The sequence below is a fragment of the Carcharhinus amblyrhynchos genome, chromosome 9 (assembly GCF_965287045.1).
Source record: "Carcharhinus amblyrhynchos chromosome 9, sCarAmb.v2.hapA, whole genome shotgun sequence".
Classification (NCBI taxonomy): Eukaryota; Metazoa; Chordata; class Chondrichthyes; order Carcharhiniformes; family Carcharhinidae; genus Carcharhinus; species Carcharhinus amblyrhynchos.
The window spans coordinates 93,296,684-93,318,385 of record NC_137332.1 but is presented as its reverse complement, the minus strand read 5'-3'; the positions used below and the strand labels follow the sequence as shown (position 1 = coordinate 93,318,385).

Below are 21,702 nucleotides of genomic sequence, written 5' to 3'. Positions count from 1 at the left end.
AGAATTTAGTGCGCTGGGTAGGAACTCAGCAGCAGGACCTCACAAATAGTAATCTCCAGATATCCCTGGTACCAAGCACGAGAGAAAATAGAAATAGGAGGGTTAAATGGATGAACGTGTGACTGGAGAAATAGAGAAGGATGCAGGGCTTTACATTCCTGGGACACTGGGTTCAGTTCTGGGAAAGACCTGTACAGGCCGGTGGATTACACCTAAAACAGAACCGGGATCAATTTTCTCGCAAGACAACTTGCTGATACTACTGGGGGGGTTTAAACTAACTTGGCAAGAGTTGGGAACCAGGAAGTCAGACTAGAGAAACAACAAGGAGAACAGAATTTTGGGAGAGACTGATAGTACTAGACTAGGAAATAGATTGTTGCGGGCTTTGATGTCAGCTGTTTAATTCATCACAACTTTACCTTTTGAGTAACCAGACAAGTAGCACTTTTCTAAAACAGCTGTTTTAATATAAGCTGTAGCAAGCATACCTTTCATGGAGCTACAGTTCACATCCCTGTAGCTACCCAGAGTGGCATATTCCCAGACACAAAAGCAGATAAAGTTTTCAAAATCGATTACAAGTAATTAGTATAGTGTCCCTGCCTCTTGCATTAGCAGCTCCGAGTTCAAATCTCACTCTGAGACTTGGTGGCCAAGGAAGGTGCATTCATAACTCGGTCACACATGTTGAGCGTTAACGTGAAAATTCTTGCAACACTGTTAGAATGTGACAAATGACAAATTTGTATTGGATGTAATGACCAATGGGAACAAAATCACTCTGTGATTGGTTTCATGTTTTACTATGTCAGCTGACTATTACCATAAATAAGGAACTATGTAGAATTGGCCCAGGGTGAGGCCCTAAATTTGGAGTAATGATATTTCTTTATTAAACTCTTTCTTTGATTTATAAGTTGGAGTAAGTTTTGATGTTGTTTCATTAGCTGCATTTTGAAGAGTTTCCTTTGAATAGTAGGAGGGATTACTATTTAAAGGGTGAAAAGCTGCAGCATGCTACGGTGCAAAGGGACCTGGATGTCCTTGTGCACGAGTCGCAAAAACCCAGTCTGCAGGTGCAGCAGGTGATCAAGAAGGCAAATGGGATGCTGGCCTTTATGGCGAGGGGGATAGAATATAAAAGCAGGGAAATCTTGCTGCAACTGTACAGGGCACTGGTGAGGCCGCAGCTGGAGTACTGTGTGCAGTTTTGGTCGCCACACTTGCGCAAGGATATTTTGGCCTTGGGGGGAGTGCAGAGGAGGTTCACTAGGCTGATAACGGAGATGAGGGGGTTGGACTATGAAGAGAGACTAAATAGACTGGGTCTGTACTCATTGGAGTTTAGAAGGATGAGGGGGGATCTTATAGAGACGTATAAGATAATGAAGGGGATGGATAGGGTAGAGGTAGAGAGATTCTTCCCGCTCAGAAAGGACAGTAGGATGAGATGGCACAGCCTCAAGATAAGGGGGGGGCGCAGTTTAGAACGGAGTTGAGGAGGAGCTTCTTCACTCAAAGGGTGGTGAATCTCTGGAATTCTCTGCCCGTTGATGTAGTGGAGGCTACCTCGCTAAATATACTTAACTCACAGGTAGATAGGTTTTTGGTAGGCAAAGGAATTAAGGGTTATGGGGAGAAAGCAGGAAAGTGGAACTGAGCCACTTCAGATCAGCCATGATCTTATTGAATGGCGGGGCAGGCTCGAAGGGCTAGATGGCTGACTCCTGCTCCTATTTCTTATGTTCTTATGTAGAAGGCATTGGTGAGACCATACCTGGAGTACTGCGCATAGTTTTGATCTCCTCTATTTGTGAAGGATACAGTGGCATTAGAGGGAGTTCAGAGGAGATTCACAAGATTGATTCCAGAGATGAGAGATTGAGCAGTTGAGGCATGGACTCTCTCGAGTTCAGAAGAATGAGAGGAGATTGAGGTACATAAGATGATAAAAGGCATTGACAAAGTAAACGTAGTCTGCATGCTTCTTCTTGTGGGGCAACTCAGAACAAGATGTCATAATTTTATGATTAAGGGGCAGAAGATTTAAAACAGAGGAGGAGAAATCACTTCTCTCAAAGGGTCATGAATTTGTGGAATTCACTATCCCAGACAGCGGTGGATGCTGCGCCATTGAGTAAGTGGCAGAGTAGGGTCAAAGAGCTGAATTGCCTATTCCTGCTCCTAGTTCTTCTCTTGTAGGTTCAGAGAGGAACTGGAAAACCAAATAAGAGAAGGAACGAGAGTACGAAAAGATTGTGGAAAGTAACATATAAAGGGAATCCATTTTACTACTCAAAAGAGAAATTGGGCTGGTTCGAGACCAAAAAAGGGATTTTTGTATGTGGTATGGCTGATGTGTTCTATTAGGGGAGGTGACGGCCTAGCGGTATTATCACTAGACCATTAATCCAGAAACTCAGCTAATGTTCTGGAGACCCGGATTCAAATCCCACTTCAGCAGATTTGAATTCAATAAAAAAATCTGTAATTAAGAATCTATTGATAACCCTGAAACCATTGCTGATTGTTGGAAAAACCCATCTGGTTATTCATGTTGTTTAGAGAAGGAAATCTGCAGTTCATATCGGGTCTGGCCAGTGTCTGTGGGAGTTTGCGCATTCTCCCTGTGGTTGCATGGGTTTCCTCTTGGTGCTCCGGTTTCCTCCCACACCCCAAAGATGTGCTCTTAGGCTGATTGGTGTAACAAATTGTCCCTAAATTATTCTCCCCTTAATCTGGTTTCCAATAGGGGTACCATAAGCATAGACATGGGTCAAGGGTGGAGGAGGAAAAGCACATTGTTAAGATGGCGGTGCGGGCTCATTGGGCCAAAGGGCCTGTTGCCCGTGCTGTGTTGTTCTTTGTACAGGTGACTCCAGAGTTAGAGCACTGTGGTTGACTCTCAACTGCTCTCTGAAATGGACTCTCAGCTACTCAGTTCAAGGGCAACTAGAGATGGGCAGTAAATGCTGGCCAGCCAACAATACCGTATCCCACGAATGAATTAAAAAAAAGGTGGCCATATTTCTGGTCATCCCTTCTTAAATATAAGCTTCTTTGTCTCGGTATTAATTTTTCTCTGATTACGTCTCTATGAAACACTTTGGGATTTTTGACTATATTAAAACACTCTATAAATACAAGCTGTTGTCCTCTCACATTCCCTCAATCCTCAAGGTACAGACCTGGTGTACAGATTGCGGACATCGATTGGCCCCTAGTGTTCTGTTCAAGCGGCCATGTGTAGACCCAGACAGTGTATGTTATGAGACAATGGAGACTGTCACAACCGAGACACATCCTGCCCTCCCCCTGACTTCCCAGCTGGACTCACTGATGAGGAACTGGATTCCAGGCTGATCTCCCCTCCAAAGACCAGGGATGCTGAGGCTAATTGAAGTCCCTCCATTACTACCCCAGGAATGGCCCCTCCCCCAAGTGTTTGTGCTGGTAGATTATAAACTGAAGCCTTTCTAACCACAGTGTATCTGATTGCCTTCTTGGTCAGAGAGACTTAGAGAGTGACTTGTACCTGACACTACACTGAAAGGATGCTGAGTTTATACAGCAGCATCTATACATAAGAACTTAAGAAATAGGAGCAGGAGTTGGCCATCTAGCCCTTCGAGCCTGCCCCGCCATTCAATAAAATCATGGCTGATCTGTCGTGGCTCAGTTCCACTTTCCCGCCCTCTCCCCATAACCCCGAATCCCCTCTCTTATCAAAAACCCATCAACCCGCGTCTTAAAAATATTTAGCGAGGCAGCCTCCACCACTTCAACGGGCAGAGAATTCCAGAGATTCACCACCCTTTGAGTGAAGAAGTTCCACCTCAACTCCGTTCTAAACCGTCCCCCCTTTATCTTGAGGCTGTGCCCTCTAGCCCTACTGTCTTTTTTGAGCGGGAAGAGTCTCTCCACCTCTATCCTATCCATCCCATTCATCATCTTATATGTCTCAATGAGATCTCCCCTCATTCTTCTAAACTCTAACGAGTACAAGCCTAGTTTATTCAGCCTCTCCTCATAGCTCAACCCCCTCAACTCTGGTATCAGCCTAGTAAACCTCCTCTGCACTCCCTCCAAGGCCAAAATATCTTTGCGCAGGTGCAGCGCCCAAAACTGCACACAGTACTCCAGCTGCGGCCTCACCAATGCCCTATACAGCTGCAGCAAGACCTCCCTACTTTTATATTCAATCCCCCTCGCTATGAAGGCCAGCATCCCATTCGCCTTCCTGACCACCTGCTGCACCTGCAAGCTGGGTTTTTGCGACTCATGCACAAGGACCCCGAGGTCCCTCTGCACCGTCGCCTGCTGCAGTTTTTCGCCACGTAAGTAATAGTCCTTCCTACCATTCTTCCTACCAAAGTGGACCACCTCACACTTGCCAACATTAAATTCCATTTGCCATTTCCTGGCCCATTCGCCCAGCCTATCTAGATCCTTCTGCAGACTCTCCACACCCTCCGCACAATTTGCCGTCCCCCCAATCTTGGTATCATCAGCAAATTTCGACACCCTACACTCAGTTCCCTCCTCCAGATCATCTATATAAATGGTAAAAAGCTGAGGCCCCAGCACCGACCCCTGGGGCACTCCACTAGTCACCATCCGCCAATCCGAATAGCACCCGTTGACCCCCACTCTCTGCCTCCTATTTGACAACCAATCCTCTATCCACGCTAACACCCTACCCCCAACTCCATACATATTGATGTCTATACAACTCTGTACATATTGATGTCTTCTTTTGGTGACTGAAGACGTGGTCTAACACTAAATTAGCCTTCTTGAAATGATTGGCCTGATGGTGGGAGAGGTTGGAGACAGACGCTGCTGAGACAGACAGTGCTTTGGAAGGACAGCTCCCCTATGTGAGCACTGGAGGGTAAATGACGCAGACAACTCTCAATGTAGGGGAAGCAGGTGATTCGGCTCCAAGTCCGTGTGGTGTTTGGTGAGAGTGAGGGAGTAGGTGAAACAATCCTGATACATGTCACACTGGAAGGGCTCATCTCTCGTGTGGGTTCACTGATGTTCCAGGAGGTCCAACAACTGTGTTAAAGGGTTTATTACAGAATTCACACTGATAGGACTTCTCCCCTGTCTTAGTGTGTTGAGATATGTGAATGTGTGTGACCAGGCTTTGCACATCACACCTGAACGGTTTCTCTCCTGTGTGAATCTGCTGGTACCTTACGAGCACTGGGTGAAAGCTCGCTCACCAACATTGTACTTGAATAGTTTTACCTCCTGTGTGAATCCTCTCGTGACCCAGAGGATCAATTACTTGAGAAAAACTTCTCCCTCTTACTCCCTTGTGTGGATCCTCTGATAGAACAGCAGATTTTATGAGTTAATGAAGCCTTTGTCAGACACTTCATATTTGAAAGGTTTCTCTCCTGTGTGAGTGCGTTGATGTATTCGGAGGTACCATGATTCTGAGAATGATTTGCTGCACACTTCACATGTGAATGGTTTCTCTCCGGTGTGGATCCTCTGGTGCTTCACAAGATCTGAGGAGCGGGTGAAAGCTTTGTCACAAATCTCACACTGGAATGGTTTCTCTCCTGTGTGAAAACGTTGGTGAGCACGCAAGTTTGATGAGTCTGAGAATGATTTGTCACACATGTTGCACTTGAATGGTTTCTCCCCTGTGTGAATGCGGTGATGTACACGCAGAGTTGATGAGTGTGAGAATGATTTACCACACACTTTGCACACAAACGGTTTCTCCCCAGTGTGAATGCGTCGGTGCTGCACCAGTGTTGATGACAGAGTGAAGGATTTTTTGCACACCTCACACTTGAATGGTTTGTCTCCTGTGTGAACCATCTGGTGTTTAAGGAGGTTCCAAGACGTCACAAAGGTTTTATTGCAAACCTCACACCTGAAAGATTTGTCCCCTGTGTGGACTGTCTGATGGCGGAGGAGGTTTGATGACACTGTGAAGGCTTTAGCACACACCTCACACTTGAACAGTTTCTTGCCTGTGTGAATGTGTTGATGTGAACGGAGGATCGAAGCCCGCGAGAATGATTTGTCACACACCTCGCACGTAAATGGTTTCTCCCCTGTGTGAATGCGTTGGTGTCTGCGGATTGTTGATAAGTCTGAGAATGATTTGTCACACACATTGCAAATGAATGGTTTCTCCCCAGTATGAATACGTTGGTGTACCTGAAAGTGAGATGAGCGCAAGAATGATTTCTTGCATACCTCACACCTGAATGGTTTCTCTTCCATGTGGCTGCTCTCCGGAAACGTGTTATGAGATCTTATAAGCCTGTGGAGACCGCCTCACATTTGAACAGTCTCTCACCAGTAGGAATGAGTCATGAGACTCCATGAATGATTGAAGCTCTCACCACACTTGGAGCCACTCACAGTTCTTCTCAGCCTCACCCTGACTGATCGCCTACAGCCGAACATTCAGAAACATTGGTTCTGTCGAAGGTTCCACACCACTGACCAGTTTCAGATCTGATTATATGTCAAAGATCCCCTGACCTGACCGATTTCCAGATGATAGTTTCACTGCCCAACCTTCTCTGTGTTGAGCAATGCTGAGAAGGCACTGTACGTCTTCCCACAGTTGTACAGTTGCTCCTTGGGTGCTGGTCAGGATCTACCTGCGGTGTCTATCCTCTGTGTTCTCTGGTGTAGTTAGGTGCAATCCTTCTGCAAAACAGGAAAAGAAAACATGATTTCCTCCAATTCCCTCTTCTTCTTTGCTGAAAGGGCTGACTCCTGAGTTAGAGATTGTTTCACAGTGAGTGCCAGTCTGCTATAAAGACCGGTTTATCCAAATGAAAGCATGAATAGACATTTCAATAGACGTGCTTCCAGGTATTACAGCTGAATTGTAATGGTGATGATCAGAGATTGAGAGTTCAAATCTAACCACGGAAAGTTACATACATAGTATTACAGTGCAGAAAGAGGCTATTGGGTAGCTAATATCATTCCAATATTCAAAAGGGAGGTAAAGAGAAACAAGGAATTATAGAACAGTAAGCTTAACATCAGTAATGGGGAAAACTCTTGAATCCATTATCAAGGTCTTTATCGCAGAACATTTAGAAAACAGTGGCAGGGTCAAACAGAGTCAGCATGAATTTATGAAGGGGAAATCATGCTTGACAAATCTGTTGGAATTCTTTGAAGATGTCGCTGGTAGAGTTGACAAGGGGGTTGCCAGTCAATGTGATATATTTGGACTTTCAGAAAGCGTTTGACAAAAGATTATTGTGCAAGATTAAAGTACATGGTATTGGGGGAAGTGCACTGAGATGGATAGAAAACTGGTTGGCAGAGAGGAAACAAAGAGTAGGAATTAATGGGTGCTTTACAAATTGACAGGCAGTAACTAGTGGGGTGACATAGGGATTGGTGCTGGGACCCCAGCTATTCACAGTATATATTAATGATTTGGATGAGGGAACATAACGTATCATCTCGAAGTTTGCAGATGATACCAAGTTGGGTGGGAGGGTGAATTGTGACAAAGATGCAGAGATCCTTCAGAATGATCTGGACAGGTTACTGAGCAGCAAATCAATGGCAGATGCAGTAAAACTTGGATAAATGTGAAGTTATTCACTTTGGAAGCAAAATTAAGAAGGCAGATTTCTACCTGAATGGTTGTAAATTGGGAGAGGGGAGTGCACAGCAGGACCTGGGTGTCCTTGTGCACCAGTCACTGAAGATAAGCATGAAAGTGCAGCAGGTGGTAAAGAAGGCAAATGGTATGTTGGCCTTCACTGCGAGAGGTTTCAAGTACAGGAGCAGGACTTGTGTCCTTGCAATTATACACAGCCTTTGTGAAGCACAATTAGAGTATTATTTCTGAGGAAGGCTGTTCTTGCTCTCAAGGGAATGCAGTGAAGGTTTACCAGGCTGATTTGAGGATGGCGGGACTGGTGTATGAGGAGAGATTGACCAAGTTAAGATTGTTTTCGCTGGAGTTCAGATGAATGAGGGGGTATGTCATAGAGACTTATAAAATTCTAATGGGATGAGACAACATAGATGCAGGGAAGATATTCCCAATGGTGGGGGAGTCCAGGATCAGGGATTACAATCTGAGGATTCAGAGTAGACCATTTAGGACAGAGGTGAGGAGACACTTCTCACCCAAACAGTGGTGAGACTATGGAATTCATTACCACAGGAAGCAGTTGATGCCAAAACACTGAATGTATTCAAGAGGCAGATGGATAGAGCACTTGGGGTGAAAGAGATCAAAGGATATGGGGAAAAAGCAGAATTAGGCTATTGAATTGGATGATCAGCCATGATCATAAAGAATGGCAGAGCAGGCTTGAAGGGCCAAATGGTCTCATCCTGCTTCCACTTTCTATGTTTCTATTCAGCCCAATTAATCCATGCTGGTGCTCAAGCTTCAACAAGCCTCCCCTCATCCCTGTTCAACTCACTCTATCAGCATATCCTTCTGTTCCTTTTCTTCCTCATGGTCAGATCTCATTTCCCTGAAAAGCGTCAATGCTTTTTGCCTCACTCTGAAACTGAATTTACTACACTTTGCACATTGCATTAGAATCAAAATAAAAACATGACATTTTCAGATTGTCCTAAAAACCTAAATATTGTTCTTCGGGAAAGTGAACCTGCTACAACAGATCTGGTCCATACGTGACATCAGTCCCACACAATATGGTTGACACTGATCTGCCCTCTGAAGTGGCCTGGCAAACAATGAGAAACGATCACTAGAAAATCCAATAAAAGGAAAATCAGGCAGATCTGGACAAGCCTGGCATTGTGTCAGAATAAGACTAAGATGATCTCAGCCCCGTGAAATCTGTAAAGTCTCTCTTACCAAAGTCTGAGGATAAATTTTGATTTATTATTGTCACATGTATTAACATACAGTAAAAAGTATTGTTTCTTGCACACTATACAGACAAAGTATACCATTCACAGAGAAGGAAACGAGAGAATGCAGAATGTAGTGTTACAGTCATAGCTAGGATGTAGAGAAAGGTCAACTTAATGCAAGATAAGTCCATTCAAAAGTCTGACAGCTGCAGGGAAGAAGTTGTTCATGAGTCGGTTGGTACATGACCTCAGACTTTTGTATCTTTTTCCCAATGGAAGAAGGTGCAAGACAGAATGTCCAGGGTGTTTCGGGTCCTTAATCATGCTTGCTGCCTTGCCGAGGCAGTGGGAAGTGGAGACAATTAATGGATGGGAGGCTGATTTGCGTGATGGTTTGGGCTACATTCATGATCTTTTGTCATTCCTTTTGATCTTGGACAGAGCAGGAGCCATACCAAGCTGTGATACATCGTAGAAAGCATTCTTTCTGTTTGTATCTGTAAAAGTTGGTGAGAGTCGTAACTCACATGCCAAATTTCCCAAGTCTCCAAGTGAGGAGGGCTGCCCCACAGGCTGTTCAAGTAGCAGTAATGCTCACTGAATCATATCAATCTGGAAACATTTCAGACTCCTCCCTCACCATCCCTGGGAATGTCTCATCCCACTTGCATGGGAAGTCCTGAATACTGACTCAATGGAGTCTCATGGCGTCGGGTCAAACAATTTCAAGGAAAACTACATCTCAGCTCCCAACTGATTAGTGAGTACTTCGCCATGTTAATCATCACTGGGGAAGGAGATTAAGGACAGATCCCAAAACTGGGTATCTGTGAGGTGTAGTGAGCCATCATCAGCAGCAGCAGTATTGTATTCACCACAATCTCACAGCCCAGTACAGCCCTCATTCCAATAATCATCAAACCAGTGGATAGAGATGTCAGGAGCAGCAACGGGTAGATCTTGGAGTCCAGGTTTGAATCTGGTGAAGGTTATTATTGAATATGCCTCCACCGCCCTATCATACAGGGCATTCCAAATCCTAACCACACATTGTGTTAAAAACGTTATTCATCGAGTCAACTCTGATTCTTTTTTCAATAAACTCTAGTTATTGATGCTCTGCCAATGGGAACAGTTTGTTTTTATTTACTTTGACCAAACACTTCATGATTTTAAATATCTCAAAACAAATCTCCTCTGAGCCTTCTCTGCTCTCAGGGAAACAATCCCAGCTTCTCCGGTCTATCCACATAACTATAATCCCTCAATCCTGGAACCAATCTAGTAAATATCTTCTGTGCCCTCTCCAAAATTCAGAGATAGACTGGTAGGAACTCTTTGAAAAGACGGAAAACATCACACAGCGAGAACTGACCATTCCCAGTCCACAAGATAATAACCAGCTCCCAACACACATACACACACAAAACTCAATAGGAAATCAGTAAAAATCCTCAGACACTCTGCCCCTCCCACATAATTACACCTCACCTTCTCATATTCAGCAATGACCCATCAACAAAACTCAGCCTGTAAATCAGAAGGGAAATGCTTCCAATAAACACACTCAATATCCAACACACAGCTCCAATCAAACAGCTCAGCACAAAGCACCGAGTAAACAGGTCTCTCAGCTGGATCTTCTCACACAGCATAAGGGGCATTTCCACACCTGATTCCCCACAGGATAGTCAGACTGCCTGAACATTAGTGTGGATATGATGCAATGTAATTATTATAAATTCTGCTCCTTCACTCACCATCTCCTGACTTGGTTTTCAGTCCCTACAGGAAGTGAAGCAGCTGTGAAAGAGGAAGAGGAGAGAATGGGCAGAGTGGGTGGGCTCTCTGATTGACGTCTCTCACAGCCAATCACAATATTTCTGGAGTAACAGGAGTTTCCTGAAGCTTGGGAAACTGACCAGGGAAACGGAGGCGACTTTGAGCAGCAGGTCAGGTGGGAATTTAAACTTGTCATTGTCCCATCGGAATAAAACCTCACTTATTTCAGCTGCTGTCTCAGTTCCCTGGTAAATGGTTGACAGAGATTTCTAGTGTGGGAATAACATTCTTCATCCTCAGAGGCTTTCAAACTGACAACATCAGTGTGGGATGTGTAACCTGGGATCTGTTTGACAGCGGATCAGAAAAGGAAGATTCACAGGTCCAAGGAAGTGATAATGTGCAGTGATGAGATCATCACCTAGACAGGAGAGAGTGACTGGAGAGTTTAAAGTTTATTAGTGTCAGAAGTAGGCTTATATTAACACTGATTTGAAGTTACAGTAAAAATCTTTTTTCATCCCATTCATCCATATTTATCATCCTTCTTTCCCTCTTCCATTTTCCCATTCCTCCATTCCCGCTTTCCTTCTTGCCCCCCAGTCCCACCTCCCCCCCCGCCCCCCCCCCCCCCCCCACCTCTTTTCAGGCTAACTGCCTTAACCATCTGGTCTGCCATTCACACATTCCGACCTCTTAATGGACACTTTTAGCACCCCTGTCAGCCGACTTTATCCTCATTTATGTTACCTTTGTCCTTTTACAGCCCAATACCCTTTGCCCAATCTTTTGCCATTTTCTTTGCCCTCAGCTCTGAGGGCATCCAGACTGAAAATGTTGGCTCTATTCTCTCTCCACAGATGCTGTCAGACCTGCTGACATTTTCCAGCATTTTCTGTTTCTGTTTCAGATTCTAGCATCCGCAGTATTTCGCTTTTATCTTAATGTGAAAATTCCCTAGTTGCCACACTCCGGCAATTGTTCGGGTATGCTGAGAGAGAATTTAGCATGGCCAGTATACCTCACCAGCATGTCTTCTGGCCTGTGGGAGGAAACCGGAGTACCCTGAGGAAACCCACGCACACACAAGGAGAACGTGCAAACTTCACACAGACAGTGATGCAAGCTGGGAATCAAACCCAGGTCCCTGGTGCTGTGAGGTAGCAGTGCCACCGTGCCTGGAAGGGAGAATGACAAGAGATAGGCATGGGGGGGACAGAACGGATTTTGGTAGGGATGATTGAACCAATGCTTGAGGTGTGAATCTGTCATTCAATAATGAATTCTGACCTTGGAAGTGACTCTCACTCAGGAACTGACAATCAGACTCAGGGTGTAACTTTGGAAGTGACTTTGTGCTCAGGACATAAGCTAGGTTTCTGTAGTCGCCCTGTGCTTAAAGAATGACTGTTCTTCAGAGATTTACTGGAGGGAGATAAGTTCTGAGGAAATGAAATATAGGGACACATTGGCCACGGGACTTGGTGTGAATGGTGCTTTATTACACCTTGTGGGTGAAGCAAAAATGTAATAAAGTCCTGCACTTGCTGCCTAAGGAATGGAATTTATACTTACAGCTGCAAGGAGAGAGAATGAAGGGAATGTCCAAATTGGAGGAGGAGTAAATAAATTGGACTGATTCCCAATTTATAGGACAGACCTGTGATATACCAGCCTGAGATCGAATTGATAATGTGGAATTGGATAGATAATGTGGAATTAGATAATGATAATATTAGACTTGGAACTGTACCCCAGCAAGCACATGGAGAAGTCAATCATTTGAGTTTAATTAAGCTCTAGCATGGAGGAGATTAGCTACAGATAACACAGCAGGCAGTGCAGGGCTGGTGGCGGGAGAGAACATAAGAACATAAGAAATAGGAGCAGGAGTAGGCCATCTGGCCCTTCGAGCCTGCCCCGCCATTCAATAAGATCATGGCTGATCTGTCGTGGCTCAGTTCCACTTCCCCGCCCTCTCCCCATAACCCTTAATCCCCTCTCTTATCAAAAACCCATCAACCCGCTTCTTAAAAATATTTAGCGAGGCAGCCTCCACCACTTCAACGGGCAGAGAATTCCAGATATTCACCACCCTTTGAGTGAAGAAGTTCCTCCTCAACTCCGTTCTAAACCGCCCCCCCTTTATCTTGAGGCTGTGCCCCCTAGTCCTACTGTCTTTTTTGAGCGGGAAGAGTCTCTCCACCTCTATCCTATCCATCCCATTCATCATCTTATACGTCTCAATGAGATCTCCCCTCATTCTTCTAAACTCTAACGAGTACAAGCCTAGTTTATTCAGCCTCTCCTCATAGCTCAACCCCCTCAACTCCGGTATCAGCCTAGTAAACCTCCTCTGCACTCCCTCCAAGGCCAAAATATCCTTGCGCAGGTGCGGTGCCCAAAACTGCACACAGTACTCCAGCTGCGGCCTCACCAATGCCCTATACAGCTGCAGCAAGACCTCCCTACTTTTATATTCAATCCCCCTCGCTATGAAGGCCAGCATCCCATTCGCCTTCCTGACCACCTGCTGCACCTGCAGGGGTGCGGTTTCAGCATGAGGCAAGGAAGAAGTGTGAGTGGGTTGCAAGTGTGGTGAGAGCTTCAATCATTCATCGAGCCTGGTGAAGCTCATTCCTGTAGATGAGAGGCTGTTCAGGTGTGAGGAAGACTCCACGGCTCATAACATCTCCTAACGCACGCAGAGTGACTTGCACTTCCTGTAACACAAGCAGCTTCATGGAAGCTGTCAGAAAATAATGTGGGCTCATGCAACACCAACACATTCACACATAGGAGAAACCATTTACATGCAGGAGAATGACAATTCTTGACTTGGTTATTGAACGCAAATGTATTCAGAAAAGTAAGAATATATTCACATGCAAGGTGTGCAGCAAATCACACAGTCGTGTTCTTTCATGTGCACCTGTGCATTCGCAGAGGGAGAAACCTTTCAGATGTGAGATGTGCAAGATATCAAACAGATAGTCATCGGACCTCCGTGATCACATTCATTCAGGGGAGAACCATTCACAAGCGAGGTGTGCTGCAAATCATTCTCGCTGTTAAGGAATGTTCATGTCCGTCAGTGCAATTACGTAGGAAACAAGTGTGAGCTGTGTGCCAAAACCTTTATAAAGTTAGGGAGCCTGCTGAGACATCAGGCAATCCACACCGGAGAGAAACATTTCAGTTGAGTTTTGTGATAAAGCTGTTGCAACATCTTCAATCCTCCTTATACACCAGAGGATTCACAAAAGGGGGGAAGCCATTTTAAACGTGAGAACTGCAGTTGAGTATTCACACAATCATTGACGCTTGTGAAACACTGTCGCAGTTACACAGGATAGAAGCTGGTTGTGTGTGAAAAAGCATTCTCAGAATCATCAGGTCACCACAGACATCAACATTTTCCCACTGGAGAGAAGCTGTTGATATGTGCAATGTGCAATAAATCATTCTCACTGTTCAGGAACCTCCATGCACACCAGCTCATTCACACTGGGGAGAAACAAAGTTTGTCAAGCAACAAAGTGTTCACAAACTTTCGAGTTATATCAAACAATGTTAAAGATTATTTCTTAGTGTCAAAGTAAGTTTACATTAACATTGCAATGACATTACTGTGAAAATCCCCTAGTCGCCACATTCCAGCATTTGTTTAGGGGCAGTGAGGAAGAATTTATCATGGCCAATGCTCCTAACCCTTTCTCTAACTCTTTCAGACTTTGGAACCTAAGTACCCGAAGGAAACCTATGCAGACACGGGGAGAACATGCAGACTCCATACAGACAGTAACCCAAGCTGGGAATCGAACCTGGGTCCCTGGTGCTGTGAGGTAGCAGTGCTAATCACTGTGCTACCATGCTGCCCACAATCCAATCCACAAGACAATACAACCAGGAGAGAAACAACTCAAGTCTGAGTTTTGTGATAAAGAATTTGTAATATTTTCGGCCCTCCTGATACACTGGAGGATTCACACGAAGGAGATATACATCAAGTTTGCTCCTTGTGAGGAGACTTTCTCCCAAACCTCAGACTGCCCAGGCACCAGAAGATTCATGGGGTGAGGTTGTCGGGGGTAGGGGGTGTGTGTGTCTGTGTGTGTGTGTGTGTGTGTGTGTGTGTGAGAGAGTTGGCCTTTAAATGTGGTGTTTGTGATGTGACTTACTCTCAACCTCAGATCTGCTCAGGCATTGGGGGGGTGGTGGGCTTCAAGTGTGATGTTTACGATAAAACTTTTGCAAGATCTTTGATCCTTCTGACCACAGCATTCACATGAAGGGGAAACTCTTCAAGTGTAAATTTTTTGGGATGACTTTTTTCCAAGCCCCTAATCTCTAGCATGGCCAATGCTATAAGGGAGCACCCGGAGGAAACCCAAGCAGACACGGGGAGAATGTGCAGACTTTGCACAGACAGTAACCCAAGCCTGGAATTGAACCTGGGACCTGGAGCTGTGAGGCAGCAGTGCTAACACTGTGCCACCGTGCTACCCATTTAATGTAATGAATGTAATGTCATGAAGTAAATGGGTTTTACAACCTTTCAGGCTTCACAGAATAGTTCCAAACTACAACCTAAATGTTATATTCTTGAAACTAAAAATTCTATTACAAAGCACATGAGCTAAGTGTTCACAACATCTCCCACCAGGAGTAAATGAAAGTATGTCACCAAGTGATGTGTTTTCATTTATACTGTGTAGGGGTGACACAGTGGTTAGTACTGCTGCCTCACAGCGCCAGGGACCCAGGTTCAATGCTATCCTTGGTTATCTATCTGTGTGGAATTTGCACATTCCACCCATGCCCAGGTTTCCTCTGGGTGCTCCAATTTCCTCCCACAGTCTAAAAATGTGCAGGTTAGGTGGATTAGCGATGATAAATGCACAGGGTTTACAGAGGTAGGTGAGAGGGGGTGGGCCTGGGTAGGATGCGATTTCTGAGAGTCGAGGAAGACTCAGTGGGTCTCCTTCTGCATTGCTGGGATACTAAATAAATCATGCTCTGGAAACTATTGAGGTCTTTCCTTCTTGTCCAGAGCAGGAAAAATCCTCACACACGTTCTCCTGAACTCAGTGTGTGTTGCAGCTAAGAAGCAACACATACTCACACACAGGCCTCTGTCCTTTGTAGAGAAAAACAAGATGTTCATGCAGTGAGCCTTTTTCAACTAAACAAAAGCTCAGAGGGCAGACATTTCCTGGTTCATTCTCCAGGGCCTTAATCAATCCAAATAATATTAAACTAAACTTGGCAATTAACTGTCCAATGTCAGTTAGTGGTGCATTCTCCATGGCACCATTTCTACCAATAAGAGTCCACTTACAACCAATGAGCACACTCTTCTCATGCAGTATGAATTGTTGTTTGCTTCACCATTTGGTATTCTTACGAATTGCCCTGATTGAGTGCAAGACAAAAGGTTTCAACAGTAAATCTAATATTTTCAGCAACACAATGAACGTGGTGAGACACTGGAGACTGTCACAACCGAGCCACATCCTGCCCTCCCCAAGTTCCCAGCCTGGCTCACTGATGTGGAACGGGATTCCTTACTGATTCTCCCCCTCAATGGATCAGAGCTGCTGAGGCTAATTGAACTTCAATTACCCTAGGAATGGCTCCCTCCCGGGAGCTTGTGCTGGTAGATCAGAAGCTGAAGCTTTTCTAATCAGAGTATCTGATTGTCTTCTTGGTCAGAGTGAGAGTCAGTGAGTGACTTGTATCTGACTGAAAGGATGCTGAGTTTACACAGCAGCTTCTAAACATATTGATGTCTTATTTTGGTGACATTTGACAGTCTAGCCAAAGGTTAAATTGGCCTTTGTGAAACAATTGGACTGATGGTGAGACAGGTTGCGGTAGAGTTTAGTGATAGGATGTAGAGGAAGATCAACATAGTGCAAGGTATGTCCTTTCAAAAGTCTGATGGCAGCAGGGAAAAAGCTGTTCTTGAGTTAGTTGGTATGTGACCTCAGACTTTTGTATCTTTTTCCCGACGGAAGACGGTAGAAGAGAGAATGTCCGGGGTGCATGGGGTCCAGAGTGCTATGGATGCTGGGACATTGAATAAATTTAAGGAAAAGGTGGACAAATTTTTAATTAGTAAGGGTTTGAAGGGCTTTGGTGAACGAGCAGGAGAGTGAAGTTGAAGCCAAGATGAGATCAGCTATGATGGTATTGAATGACAGAGCAGGCTCAAAGGGCTGAATTGCCTATTTTTGCTACAGACTCTTCTCTTGTGAATGACATGTACCTGATGCTGTACTGAAAGGCTGCTGAGTTTATACAGGAGCTTCTATACATATTGATGTCTTCTTTTGGTGATGTTTGGCAATCTGGTCAATGGCTAAATTATCCTTTTTGAAATGATGGAACTGATGGTGGGAAACAGACTGTGCTGAGACTGACAATGTTTTGGAAGTACAGTTCTCCTGTGTGAGCACTGGAGGGTAAACAACACGGACAACTCTCAGAGTAAGGGAAACCTGTCCCTCATCTTGAAACTACATCCCCTCATGAGTCATCCTTTATCTAAGGAGAACAGCTTCTCCTTATCCACTCTGTCCATGCCACTCATACATAATCTTGTATGCCTCGAACAGTCGTCCCTCTGTTTTCTCTGCTCCAGTGAAAAGAACCCAAGCCTATTCTCAACCTCTTTTCGTAACTTAAATGTTCCATCCCAGGCAGCATCCTGGTGAATCTCCTCTGCACTCCCTACAGTGCAATCACATTCTTCCCATAATGTGGTGACTGAACTACTCAGTACTCCAGCTGTGGTCTCAGCAAGTTCTATATAATTCCAACAAGACTTCTCTGCTTTTGTAATTCTTGGCTCGATTAATAAAGGCAAGTAACCCACATGCCTTTTTCACAACTCAACTAACATGCCTTTCTGCTTTCAGAGATCAGTGGAAAAAGAAACACTTCCTAGTGTCATGCCATTCCTTGTCAAATTATTCCTTCCAAAGTGTATCACTTCACACTTTTCAAGGTTAAATTCCATCTGCCAATTATCCCATCTGTATGTCCTTGTAGCCCAAGACACTCAACCTGACTATTAACCACCTGGTCAAACTTTGTGTCATCCACCACCTTACTAATCCTATCACCCATATCATCATCTCTGTTGTTTATATAAATGACAAATAGGGGACCCAGCACAGATCTCTGTATGTCATTGGACACTGGCTTCCAGTCACTAAAGCAGACCTCTGTCATCACCCTCTATATCCCACAACTGAGCCAATTTTGAATCCACTTCATCAAATTACCCTGGATGCCATGTGTATGTGCCTTCTTTACAAGTTTGCCATGTGGGACCTTGTTAAAGGCTTTGCTGAAATCTTGATGAACTTCATCAACTGCACTAAATTATATATTAATGATGTGGAAGAGGGAACTGAATGTATTATGTCCAATTTTGCAAATGATACAAACTTAGATAGGAGAGTGAGCTGTGAGGAGGATGCAGAGATGCTTCAGCATGATTTGGACAGGCTGAGTGTGTGGGCATCTGGGGGAGTCTAGAACTAGGAGTCATAGTTTGAGGATATGGGGTAAACTCGTTATCCTCAGGAGGAGAAATTTCTTCACTCAGAGGGTAGTAAATGTATGGAATTCACTGCCACAGAATGTAGTTGAGGCGAAAATGTTGTCTAATTTCAAGAAAAAATTAGATACAGCTCCTGGGGCTAAAAGGATCAAGGGATATGGGAGGAAGACAGGATCAGGGCATTGAATTCAATGATCAGCCATGATCAAAATGAATGACGGAGCAGGTGCAAAGGGCTGAATGGCCTACTCCTGATTCCAGTTTCTATGTTTCTAGATTTTCTGCTGGAGAAGGTGCAAAAGGCATTGATAAGGATGATATTGAGGATGGATTGATTACAACTATCAGGAAAGACTGAACAGGCTAGCACTGTTTTCCCTCAAAAAGAGGAGGTGGGCATCAGTGAACTCTTTAAAATGATGAATTGTAAAACAAAGGATTTGGGGGTCAATCCTCTTTTGTGAGGGAGACCAAAACTAAGAACCAGAAATATAAGATGGTCAATAATATATCCAATGACGAATTCTGGAGAAGCTTCTTTCCCAAGAGAATGATTAGAATATGGAACTTGTTCCCATGAGGAAGGCTTGAGGCAAATAGTTTTGATGTATTTGATGGGAATCAACATAAGTTGATGAGGGAGAAAGGAATATAAGGATCTGCTGCAGATAGGGTAAGATAAAATAGGTAGGGAGAAAGCTCATGTGCAGCATGAGCACCAGCAGAACGCAGATGGGCCAAATGGTCTATTTCTGTACTTTCAAAACTAGAAGAAACTAAAAGATGCTGAAAATACACAGCAGGTTTGGCAGCATCTGGGGAGGGAAACAGACATTTCAACTTGAGATGACATTCATCAGAAACAAGGTTGGATGTTGGGAATCTGTTCATTTTGTCATACTCAGCTCACACTCTCACCAGTACTGTTCTCCACTGGCTCTCATTCATCTCCCCCTCCTCCCATTCATACTGCTGCACACTCACACCAACATGTGCAGGCCTTGTTCTGGTTCCTCAGAGTTGGTTCCCTTAGAATCAATTTCCAAGTCAGTCATTTCCTAAGTCACAATGTCACTCTCTGAGCACACAATCAATCTCAGAACATGGAATCACACTCAAAGACACTCTGCAATATACAGAGTTACTCCCCAAGCGCTAACTCAATCTCTGCCCCAATCTCATCTCTTTTCCTTCTGCCTCTCGCCATGTGCTGATCTCAGCACTGCGCATTATCTTTGCCTTGAAGGCTGTGGGTCTTCCTCTTCTGATCTGCTGTCAAACACATCCGAGGCTACACATCCCACATTGATGTTGTCAGTTTGAAAGCCTCCAAGGATGAAGAATGCTATTCCCACACTAGAAATCTCTGTCAAACATTTACCAGGGGAACTGAGACAGGAACATAGGAATTAGGTGCAGAAGTAAGCAAATTCAGCTCTTCGAACATGCTCCATCATTCAATCAGACCATGGCTGATCTCTCCCTGGTCTCAAATCCTCCACCCCGCCTTTTCCCAATATCCCTTTATTATTGGAAATATACCTACATCCTTCTTGAAACTATTCAATAATTCAGACTTCACCGCACTATGGGGCAGCAAGTTCCAGAAAATCAGCACCCTTTGCGAAAAATATTTCCTCCTCATCTCAGTACCGCCTCCCAATCTATACCTGCGACCTTTTGTTCTAGATTGCCCTATAAAAGGAAACATTTGGTCTACATTTACTTTATCAATCCCTTTTAATATATAATTCAATCAGATCCCCTCTCATCCTTTTCAACTCCAGCGAGTATAAGCCCAAACTGTTTAATCTCTCTTCATACATCAACCCCTTCATCCCCAGAATCAATCTGGAGAATCTCCTCTGAACTGCCTGCAATGCCATCATATCCCTCATTATTGCAAGCACTAGAAGGGCCCAGATTCAGATGCAAGATATGCTTCTGGACGTGGTTGTGATATCGCTCTGGTTGGCCAATGAATGGGCAGACAGTGTGAAACACACACTGGGGTAGGTTGAGTGCTGTTGGGGAGGGCAGGGCTGAGAAAAGGGAGGGTGTGGGTTGGTGCTTCTAATGGTGGACAGTTCCTGTGGAGTTGTCTCAGGGAGCTGCTGATCTGGAAATCATCAATCTCATTGGCGAAACACTGCAAAAAATGTCAAGGCGGCACATTCAAACACAAACCTCAGTCCCCACACACCCTTTTCAATTTTATTTCAGTGTGAACATTTCATTCCAGATTGAAGCTAAAACATAAAGGCCATCCGGCCAATGGGTCCATTTGCCAACTGTAATATATTGTGCGACGTCAGAGAGATTGCTGTGTGGTTAATTCTTGACTGATTGCGTGTACTTCTGGGTTTGGCGTTTGCCTGATCAATATAAAAATCTGACTGTGAAGTACTTTTGAAGTTAGTCGCTTTTCTAACATAAGAAATATGGCAGTGTACAGAAAGATCCCACGAACAGCATTGATAATGACCAGATAATCTGTTTTTGACGTTGATTGAGGGACCGCAATGATTCCTGTAGTTACGGGTTCCCACAGTAGAGTTTTACATTATTTAGCTAGTGGATTGTAGATGTGGGGGAAACCATAAATTTTCTTGGATGATTTTCCCTCTAGGCCTGACCTCAACCTCTCCGCAATTTTATGCTTGGACAGATGAGGCCTGACTCTTGCCTTAAATGAGGGCTTTAAGCGGCTATTTATTTATTTATTCTTTAATTCATTTGTGGCAGTTCGGGATTGCTGGCTGACCAGCATTTGTGACCCATCCCTACTTGCCCAAACCACATTGCTGTGGCTCCAGAATCATGTGCGCCAGACCCAGTAAGGATAGCAGATTTCCTCCTCTAAAGGACGTTAGCGAACCAGATAGATTTTTCTGACAATCGACAATGGTTTCATGGTCATCAGCAGATTCTTATTTCCAGATTTTTTTTATTGAATTCAAATTTCACCATTTGCTGTGGAGAGATTCAAATCCAGGTCATGGAGTTTCTGGATTAATAGACGAGTGATAATACCAGTAAACCATCTCTATTCACAACTTTAGGGCATATTCCCACACAGCCTCAATTTTCAGTCTGGCAAGAAGAGTTCAGGGATGAGGGGAGCTGTGTGGAAATGAAGAGTGTTCCAGCCTAGGGCAGCAAACTGGGGGTGTCTCCATTACTTGCCCCAGTTAAACATTGGGCACCCTTGCCAGCACCTCCCCCTGCCTTGTCATGCAACATAAGGGTCTAACCTCTGCAGGCCATCCATCCCCAACTGGCCTTTCCACTAATATCCACACCTCCAGGGGCCTCCCCTCCCCACGCTGAGACCTTCAAAACCCATCTGGTCCTGGACTCCTGAGACCTGGATTCTGGGAACCAACATAGTTGGCAATGGAGGTGTTGATGGACCACCTTCTGTTACTGAACTACTTGTCTATAATTCTCAACAAGATGTGCTCTGTTGACCGGTGATCCCAGCATCTCCATCGACT

At 44.5% G+C, this 21,702-nt stretch overlaps 1 protein-coding gene across 1 annotated transcript in view; it reads right to left on the bottom strand.

Annotated features, from left to right (window-relative positions):
• Nucleotides 1–4,630: 4,630 nt before the first annotated feature.
• LOC145348080 (uncharacterized) overlaps nt 4,631–21,702 on the bottom strand; it is a 64,969-nt gene continuing 47,897 nt past the window's right edge. The window contains exon 6 of the mRNA XM_080196221.1: nt 4,631–6,259. Coding sequence (XP_080052347.1) covers nt 5,359–6,259 — 901 coding nt within the window. The 3' untranslated portion in view covers nt 4,631–5,358. The remainder of the gene's footprint in view (nt 6,260–21,702) is intronic.